Genomic DNA, 10,416 nt, shown 5'->3' with positions numbered 1-10,416 from the left:
GCTGGGACTTTTTTTCCCCAAGGCGGAAGATCACGGTAGGGTAAGTTGAAATGCCCATTGTGATCCTTGGAGATCTCGCTTACCCGTTAATACTGTGGCTCATGAAACCCTACACAGGGAGCCTTGACAGCAGCAAGGAATGGTTCAACTACAGGCTGAGCCGGTGCCGAATGACTGTGGAGTGTGCCTTTGGCCATTTAAAGGGCCGCTGGCGATCTCTGTTTGGGAAGCTGGACTTAACCAAAAACAGCATCCCCCGCAGTTATATCTGCGTGCTGTACCCTCCCTAATATTTGTGAAGGGAAGGGTGAAAGCTTCACTGAGGCATGGACCTCTGAGGTTCAACACCTGGAAGCTGAATTTGCACAGCCAGAGAGCAGGGCTATTACCGGGGCCCAGCACAGGGCTGCAAGGATTAGGGATGCCTTGAGGGAGCAATTTGAGGCTGAAAACCAGCAGTGATAGCTGGTGCCCTGAACAGGAGTGAAGTGCAGTAGTTCCAATCTTTAGGAATCAGTGTTTGCTAAGCAGACAGGCAGTACCTGTTCAAAAGACTCCTTTGCCCAGGGAATACTTTATGCAATAAGAATGAATGTTTTCAAAGACACAGAATCCATTTATTGAAAAGAAACAAGGGGGTGAAGTGGGGAACGGTACAATCACAGATTTGCATATGTCCTGTCTGGTGTGCTGTGCAGTGAGTGCTGCACTTCAGGACAGCTATACTGCATGGTGATGGGGGTTGAGTGCAGAGGGTAAGGGTCGTGGTTTTCAGGGCTGGGTGGTGAAGATACTGGTGTTGGAGGCAGCTGGTGGCGTGAAGAACCTGGAAGTTGGGGAAAGTGGGTTGGAGGTGACAGTGGGGCACAAGGGAAAGTTTTGGGACAAGGGCTGTAGGGGGGGTGGCGTTTGTGGTACTGTTCCTCTTTCTGCATGGCTACCAGCTCCTGGATAGCGTCTGCTTAGCGCTCCAGGATGCTTATGAGCTTATCAGTGCTTTGCTGCCAGTGCGTGGTGCTTTGCCGCTGGTGCGCTGCGTTTTCCTGGCGGATCCTGCTTTCCCTCTCCCTCCAGTCCTGTGCTTTCTCATTCTCTCTCTTTAATAGATTGCCGCATCACTTCTTGCACCATGTCTTCTTTGCTTTTTCACGGTCTCTTTCTGAGTCTTTGCAGTCTCTGAGCAGGCGATAAGAGGGATGGCTGAGGTCTCAAGGTTGATGCAGCTGTATAGGCAAAATGCAACATTTAACAGAGGCAGCATTGTTTATACCAGACAGAGTAATGATTTCCCCCCCCGCACTTAAGGAGTAGAAAACACCCAGGGTCTATACAATAGCATAATTTTCCCATCCAAAACAGAGCACACATCCCACAGGAGCCTCAAAATGGTAAGGGGGACTGATTGTTTCAGGGCTGCACTGTCCTCTGGGTTTCTGGACCGTGGGGAAAGCCAACAGCTTCAGGGGGCACCTACACTGAACACTGTCCCAACATTTTCCACAGGAGTTCCTCCTGGATGATATCTCGCTGAGGGTGACCTGGGAAGCAAGGGAGGGTCTTCTACTGCAATGTGGCTTCCGCCCTGGCCCATATGCAGCTTGCCTGTGTGCAGCAATGGTGCCCTCGCGGCACAGTGGCACATTAGCCTGGCTGGGACAAGGACCACCGTGGCTCTCTCGCTAAACCTGCGCAAGTGCATTGCACGCATTCTGGATGAGACATTCGAGGAGATTACCGAGGCTGATTACCGCGATGTGATAAACCACATCAATGCACTATTCCGCATCTAGGCATGCATACCTAACCCTCCTCTCCCAACAAGCTCGCACCGAAAAAATTCCTTCAAAAAAAAAAAAAAAAATAAAATGCTTCCCGGAAACCTGCTCTTCTGTTTGTCCTCCACCAAGTACCGGCCGCTGCGACTGGCTACCTTCCTCCTGGCTCGAGAAGAGCTCCTGGCTGCATGGCTCCAGGGTGTCTCCATCTGGCCCACCACCATCACTCCCGTTTTCCTCCTCCTCCTCCCCACACAAGCTCTGAAGTGTCCATGGTTGTGCTAACCCCTAGTATTGCATCCAGCTCTTTGTAGAATCGGCAGGTCACAGGGGGAGCACCCGAGCGGCCGTTTGTGTTGCAGGCTTTGCGGTAGGCACTCCGCAGCTCCTTCACTTTAATCCTGCACTGCAGGGCGTCCCGGTCATGGCCCCTTTCCATCATGTCCTTTGATACCTTCCCGAAGGTATCATAATTCCTACGGCTGGCACTGTACAGCTTCCTCCCCCCAAACACTGATGAAAACACACTCGCCATTGCTCCATGGTGGGGCTCGCTTGGCGTGTGGAGCCATGGTCACCTGGAAAGATTCGCTGATAGCACTCCACACCACGCAGGGCTGAACAAACAGGAAGGGGATTTTTAAAATTCCCGGGGAATGTAAAGGGTGGGTCACATGGTTGGTTACCTGAGGCCAGGGCAGTAGAGTTTGAACTGATGACCAGCGTGGCTAAAACAGGCATTGTGGGATACTGCCAAATAATTCTGGAGGCCATTCACAGTGCATTAGGCAGCCACACTGGCGCTGCTGCAGCAGCGCAATACTCGCTATTCCTCTCAGAGAGGTGGAGTATATGCAGTGCTGCAACCACGGAGATACAGCGCTGCAAATGCCTTGCCAGTGTGGTCGGGGAGTGAGTTACAGTGCTGGGGGAGCCGTTACAGCGCTGTAACTCGCAAGTGTAGCCAAGTCTTGTGTCTTTCCCCTTTACCCGTCCTTTCAGCCATCCAGTGGGCCATCTCTTACGTTTTCACAGATCATGAGAGACAGCTAGTGTATTTCACTACCTTTCCTCTGGCTTCTGACTGTCACTGTGACCCTAGAACCAGCCATTTATTCTTAGCTGACTGCAAGCAAGCCTTGTCATAAATCTAAAGTCGTCATTTTGCTCCTATTGTATTTCTTACTTGATTACATATTTTAAGCAGCTGAAGCTATTTGAACAGTCCCCCACTCCTTCTGTGTGTTGTCTGGAGGTCACACTGCTAAATATGTTAGTTAATCCCTTTAGGGGAAGAGGACTGCCGCATTGCTAAACAACTGTGGGGTGACCCTCAGGACTAGCCAATAATAAAGAAAGTTTAATTAGACCAGTCAGGCTCTTGGGTTGTTGAATGCTTTTAACTGCCAGCTAAGGTAAGCCCCCCTATCTTTCATTTCACACTGCCTTCCATTCTAGATCCTTTCTGTTGTAGGATGGGGGAAGAGACATGTTAATAAGGAAAAATTACTTAGCCTTAATGGGAATAAGAAGAGAGTGTAGTTTACTGAGCTGTCTTCTTTCTCCCAGGGTAAAGGAGAAGTGGTTGAAGCTGGACTTTGTACCCCACCCAGATAGATTAAATCAATTTCTAAAAGACACCCTCTCAATACATTTGCAGTAAAGCACCACGTGGAGTTGTCCTGTCCTGTTTCTAAATACAAATTTAATTTCTCCCACCCCACCCCCTCTTAAACAAGACAGAAGTACACCCACACAGGCTTTGTATTGTTTCCTGACAATCAACAGAGTGGCTGTGTAAGGATTGGCAGTCTCAGGGGAAGGCCCTATTTTTTTATTTCCTTTCTCCTAGGAGGGTCTGAATCTGTACACATTAGGATTAAACGTCTCAATGTCCCAACTATCTCTGCTGTTTGCGCCTTCTCTATACCTTACCAAGCTGTTCTAGTTTGTCCTGTGCCTATTAAAACAGGACTTAATTATCACCAACCAACTTCTCAAATGCATCCAGAAACTACTAGAAAGAGCATAAATTCTGACATGCACAACCCGCTGAGAAATACCATTAATAAAGACTACTGTCTTCTGCCCTTGCTAAGTCTTTTTTGCCTTCCTGTTCAGCGTAGACTGGTGGTAGCATTCTGTAGGGGGGAACAAGAGGACCAAAGAAAATGCAAACAGTTTAATTTCCTTTTGTCATTAGGTGGCCCTAGAGAGTAGTCTGTTCTAAAAACATCACTTCTCCAGAGCAACTGCTTTGTATTCAGTCTACAGCCTATATCATATTCTCCACCATATGAGGTCAACTAGCCCCAAGATGAGGAAGTCCTTATGTCGTAGCCACAAGAGAATGTGTGGTGGGATAGAATTTCTCTGGGCTGCTGATCTTCCTGCATGAAACAGACAGATACTTAACAGTTGCAGCTTCCTTACTAAAAGGAGCAGTTATTGCTGCAGTGTTCAGGGGGAAACGGCAGATGGCAGCATATGATGGAATTTACTTTTCAAAAAGCAGTCTCTCATAGCTTTTATAGCATTAATGATAGCAAGCATCTGCTCTTTCCATTATACATCATTTTTAATTTTCCAAACATTGACCTTTTGTCTCAAGTTTTCAAGATGTGGTCTCTTGCTTTTTGACAGAATTGAAAAAGCAAACCAAACCCCAAAAAACCCCCAAAACCTCAAAGTAAAATCCTGGGTTTTGAGGAATAAGTTAGAAAAACCTTCCACACTTTTTCCATTATAAAACCATTCTAAGCACACAATACAGTGAGAACAAGAATGACTGAAATGTAAAACGTGGCCCATTTGCTTGATTTGAGGAAGAAGGTAAGAGTGTTAAAAGTGAGCCTTTTTTTTTTTTTTTTCATATTGAAGCAGAGTGTCTGGAAGGTCCTGCCCCCTTTGTGACCTCATTGTATACAGTCCACCTGTTCAGCCTGGTGGGCTTGAGCAAGGGCTGCTTTTGGGACAGTTTTACGTAGGGGAGATGGAGTGTTTTTTCTCTCTTCCCTCAAAAAACCATCTGATTGACCATCAGCAACAACAGAAAATAGTGGAAGTGAAAAATCTGTCACTGGTTTTTAAATCTCAGCAATTTTTGGTACATTCCAAAATATTAGTAATGTCAGAGCTAATCTGAAGATCAAATGGATGAAGTTGGCAAACTCAGGGGCCAAGATGGACACTGTTCTTATAAGCAGTAAGCCATAACAGCTTGAGTCTTTCCTCTGCAGGACAGAATGAATATGCTTAGCAACTAGCCAGAGGAAATAATTCTTTAGGCTTTATGCTACCATAAGCAGGGTTTTTAACATAAATTACTGCGTCCTAAAGGAATTAATATAACAAACATCAGAATCAAAGCTTTTTCTTCTTGAGAAGACTATGAGCTTACATTTATTGATTGCAACCAACATCTATCCATCAAGCGCCAACACAGTGTTGTCTGCTGCTGTAGAGAAGGGGCTTACAACACTCCCATTCATTTGCAGTGGGGAAACTTGCAATTTATCGCAACTGCTAACCAGTTTATCCACAAATCAACCCCATTTTTTCTAAAGCAAGAACTACAAAAAGTCAAGTCATTACCTTGCTGGGTATTTATACCACACTGAGCACCAGGCTAACAGTGTCTAGGAAGCAAGAAACTGGGGGTAGTCTCGATCCATTTTACACATGACTTATTTGTGTGTATTCCCTCAATGCCCAGCCAAGACTGGCACAGTAGGAAGGTGATAACCAAACTAGTGTCTGTATTTCAGGCTTGCTGTAGAAATAAGTGAGCCTTTCGTATATCCACAGGACTCTTGAGCACTCCCACTAGGTACTGAATTGAACTGATGCAGCACAAGGGAATCCTTTGGAGTGAAATGGGTTGTATTTTATTGAGAGTTTTTAAACTCTCTTCAATGTGGCTGCAGTTAACATGATTACTTCCCTCTCCCCTTCCTCACTCACCCAGGCTGAGATCAAATCAGCCTTCCTAAACAAGACTTTAGGCTATGGAATATTCTTGCGCTTTGTATGATAACTCAGTCTCGCTCCTTTTGAAAACACGGCAGTGTTGGCTCCTGTGTCCTGCTCTCTAATGGCAGAAGGTTTGGAAACAGCTACTGGAGCTGAAGCTTTCAGTGGGTGTAGTTCAAGCTCCCAACAATAAAAAGCCAACAGCCCGAACAAGTAGACTTTCTCAATATCCCAGTGAAAACAAACTAACAGGCACGGCGACATATCCACTCGGTCAGTCCAGGTCCCCTGCTTAACGCACAGCGCTGCCACAAAACAAAATTCGTAACCAAATAATTAGAAAGGATCTAAGAAGCTATTTCCTCTGCACTGTCTCTGTGCTGCTGGGGGACCCTTCAGGCAGAACGCTGCCTTTCCAGTCACTGCAGCAGCTACCGCAAGTGGAAGATCTATTCCCGTCTCCTAGAATCTACAGGAAACTCTTACGAGATCTTGGGTGGCATGCTGAAATCCACTGTGACGTTAATGTACAAAGGGTTGTGCTCCACCGAGAGCAGTTTATAGGAACAGGAGTTCAGCCCATCTGTTTTCCACACTCGGGACACCTGCCGCAAGAGTTTCATCCTAAAGATATAATCAGAGAAAAAAATATAGGACTGTGGAGTTGAGAAACCTCTACTCCAGAGGTGGAAGTGCCATTACAATTCACAGCAGAGGAGCATCAAGCTCTACCCTGCACCTGTGCTACTGGGGGATCTGAAGGAGACGTGAGAGCACTTTAAAGACTGTGTTCCTTTTACCCAGTTTTACATTTGTTCTTGTGTGTGCATGTGTATTGGGAAGCATTAAGTCCTGCTTTCCCTTTCCTCAGCAGGCTCAGACTCGCATGTACAGGGAGCCTATAATTTCATGAAAACTCCTGGCTTTCTAACCTTTGAGGCTTGAAAGATACTGTGCACCCAAACGATGGATATGTGCCTGTAACTGTAACTCCGTCTTAGTTGTTGGGGACGGAGGGGAGGCATTTATGTGCACAATTTTAAGAGGTGCTCAGATACCATGCAATGGTCTCCAGGAACAAGCCTAGCTAGTTAGCCTCTTTCTCCTATAAGGCTCCCAGGAGAAGGACACCGCAGAAAGCACTTTCCCAGATGGTGTTAGCAGGAGAGAGGCTGCGCCATCAGTCCTTTCTGTCTTCCCCTACAGGGAGAGGGTGTGGAATGGAGTGCTAGTCCTTACTCACCTTTCTCCATTCGCCTCATTGCCTCTGTCTCTTGTGTGGAAGATCATAGTATACTTTCCTACATCAGGGGATGGCCGCATCACCCTCATCTTCTGCATCTCAACCCTGAAAGCAATAACATTACAGTGAGCAGAATAGTACCTGTGAGCATGGCAAGAAGAGGGTCACAGACTTCTCAAGGACATCTAGAGGATGATGGGGAGCTAAAACATGTATATAGACAGAACAGAGAGCCACACCCCCAGAGAACTCAGACACACCCTCCTCTCCCCCACACCACACACCACCATAGAAATGGAGCCCAGCACACTTCTCTTTTTCCACAGCATACTCAGTTAGGGCTCCAGTCACCCATTCCTTTTGACCACAAGCAATTAACTGTTAAGCTAGTATGGCTTATTTGGGGGGTTTAAACACATTATACTACAGAGCATTTAAACAGCCATTCTCTCTAGCCTTGTGGTCTGTTTCATGTTGGCTGTATTCATCCAGGGAGTCTATGGCAAGGCCTCATTCATCCTACAGTGAGCTTGGCTTAACTTCTGTGGCAGGGCCCTGGATTCTGAGGCTCTCAGGTGACAGCTGAAAATTCCAGGGCATCATCAGGAAAATTAAAAACAACACAGTCTAGTCTGTCTTGATTGTATGATGGAATGCATATTTAACTCTATTATTATTTATTTTGATATTAAATTCACATTATTTTATGCTGCCCATTCCATTTTCAATGAGCTACAGGCTTTTACATTGAAAACCCAATGGCATTGAAGAAGTTAGAGGGAAGCTAAAGATTTCAACTACTAAGGTGGGGGAACATTGTGGATTTTGGCAACAGGGGAGGCAGTTTAGCATAGTGGGATAAACACACAAACTGGCTGTTTGTTAGAAGGACCAAGACACATGGACAAGGAAATAATAATAATATTCTGGCCGCAATGAAGTCAATAGGTTCACATTCATCATTAGGGTTCAGAGTGAACATCTTACTGCAGTAACTGGGCAGTTGGCACCTCTCAGAACTATTGTTTCAGGCTGTCTGCAGACTGAGACACACATCATCGCATCAATTTAACCTCTTTACATTTTGAAGGGTCTCTGCAACAACACCCATCACCCAGAGAGCGCAGCTGTGTAAGAATCCTGCTGCCAGACAACCACAATCAAGCGTCATCTCGATTCCAGCACCCAATAACACACTGCTGATCAGCCAGTAATACCCTGCCACACACATTGCAAATTCCCTAACTCGTTTTCTCTTCATATCTCAAGAACTTCCAGTGGTACATTCCCTTCCCTATTCCATCTGAACTGAAGTGCTCATGTTAAGTCACACTTGGGATATTATCGGCAGATATCCCATTCATCCAAATCCTATACCATACCATATACACCCATTTCCCACTAGCCATTTGGTTACCTGATTCGGAGGTCGTCGTCTTCTGCACCCCAGCCCCAATAATTGTTAGAGAATCCATTCACCTTGGAAAACTGATCCCTTGTTAGAGCAGTTACTCCCCCAAAATATCCCTGGTAACGCAACCTAGAAATGGACAATAAGGTATAGTGAAAAAAACTGAAAGATAGAAGTAACATGAAATGTAAGAACTAATACTACTGGAAATACAGCCCTGAAATCTTGGGCACAAGCTGCAAAGTTTGAATCAAGGTATGAACTTTCTCAAAATTCAAAAGGTGTTCAGGTCCTGGATTTAGGCCCATTTCTCTCCAAAAAACAATGATTCACTTTAGAGTGCTAATCAGAACAACTCTCTCTCCAACTGGCAGTCTGGAGCATTCTTTACTTTGCTCCTCAACTCTAGGTCTCTCCTTGCCAGTCAAAGATGGCTCTGTATCCCAAGGGCTCCAAATGAAAAGGCAGGCAGCAAGGCTACACAATGACATACTGAAAAGGAGAGCTATTTTCTAAACAGTGGATTGGTAGTATTACAATTTGACAGTAAAGTCTTGAAGACTGGATATGAAAAACTGATTACAATGGTAAAGAGCTAAAGGCACTGCAGGACAAATTCAGAGGTGATGTGTAAGATACTGTAATGTGTAAGGTAGTGTAAGTTACACAGTGATAAATTAGTGCAAGGGAGCTTGACTCTAAGGGAGATTAATTTCAGCTTCTAGCTTCTCTGTCCTGGAAATTACACCAATTAGGAGGTGACACACTACTCGCCCTTCTACCCTCTTGCTAGTTGCTTTTTCTGACACACTCCTCTCCTCTGGCCTTAAGGCCTGGGTTACAACACAGCCTGCCAGGTGATATGCAAGTGACTTTAAATTACATGTCGGTCAGTGCGTATGAGTAAGTCTAAGTAGATGTAATGCATAAGCTGAAGAGACTGGAAAAAGGTGTCCATTACAGTTTATACAGAAGATAAGCAACATAAACAGCCTGGAAGATCTAAGTGCTATTATTCATTTCTTTAATGTGCCCAACATGGAAGAGTCTCCCACCAATGACCAAAATAAGGGCTCCCACCCACCTATTTTCCCAGCCTATTTTCTTTCTGCAGTTAGATGATTTAGGCTGCCCCTTGTACTCCTGTCACTCTTTGGGATTGCAGTCTGCTTCTCTAGAGGCAGCGTACCTTGTCGGTTTGTGAGCAATGAAAGATGCTGTTCTGGCTGGATACACTCTCCCTCTGATGTCTCACCTCTTCTTCCCCTCCTTCTCGCAACTTCTCTTCCTACTTTCCCTTCACCTCCTCCCCCAGCATGCAAAAGGAGGTAATCAGGCTGCAGCATGCAAGAATTGATGGGAGGGGGGAAAGGGTTTGAGGTCCTATGTTGGATAGAACTTGCTGTGAATTTTAGCTGTGTCTCACCACCTACAACATGTAGTGATGGGTGGTTTAGAAAAGCAGAGTGATTGGATCAGCTAGATGGACTAGCAATTACCCCAGCTGTACAGCCGAATAAGGGGGTTTGAATGCAAGCCCATTTGAAAGTGTGACCCCAGCACCTAAAACTAGTAGCTCTGCTAGCAATCTGAAATGGGACAGTGGGTTAAGCCTGCCAAGGAATGAGGAGGGACCAATAAAACACTGACTTCAATTCAAGGTTTTGAATTCATTTCAGGCCAATGACATTAGATCTGTGCAAAGTAGGTAGTAGTATAATGAGGCCCCATATACATATATACACACACACACCCCGCCCATTTCACTATCCAGTTTTGCTCTCTATTGAATGAGTCATTAGACTCCCTGCAATAGTGTTGCCCACAGTGATTACCCCCATTGTTCACCATAATCCACATTTTCTGGAACAGTAAACAAGGGTTTATAGCCATCACAGCTATGGGCCTCAATGTGAATGTGATTTTGTTGTTTCTCCCTTGGAAGCAAATCAAGTGGCACCATCCCAGCCCTGGGGAAATTCCAGGATGCCCATCTGTGGAACAGTGAATACCTG

The 10,416-nt window shown here is 45.6% G+C and overlaps 1 protein-coding gene across 4 annotated transcripts in view; it reads right to left on the bottom strand.

The window, feature by feature from the left end:
• Positions 1-595: 595 nt before the first annotated feature.
• The window catches only part of B4GALT4 (beta-1,4-galactosyltransferase 4), a 72,190-nt gene continuing 62,369 nt past the window's right edge, over positions 596-10,416 (bottom strand). For all 4 annotated transcript variants that reach the window (XM_054043512.1, XM_054043492.1, XM_054043502.1 and 1 more), the window contains 4 exons: positions 8,408-8,530; positions 6,991-7,095; positions 6,234-6,371; positions 596-1,223 (listed from right to left, as the gene is read on the bottom strand). In XM_054043512.1, coding sequence (XP_053899487.1) covers positions 1,100-1,223; positions 6,234-6,371; positions 6,991-7,095; positions 8,408-8,530 — 490 coding nt within the window. In that variant the 3' untranslated portion in view covers positions 596-1,099. The remainder of the gene's footprint in view (positions 1,224-6,233; positions 6,372-6,990; positions 7,096-8,407; positions 8,531-10,416) is intronic.

The sequence above is a fragment of the Malaclemys terrapin genome, chromosome 1 (genome assembly GCF_027887155.1).
Source record: "Malaclemys terrapin pileata isolate rMalTer1 chromosome 1, rMalTer1.hap1, whole genome shotgun sequence".
Classification (NCBI taxonomy): domain Eukaryota; kingdom Metazoa; phylum Chordata; order Testudines; family Emydidae; genus Malaclemys; species Malaclemys terrapin.
The sequence above is the reverse complement of the archived record's forward strand: the minus strand, read 5'-3'. Positions and strand labels throughout refer to the sequence as shown.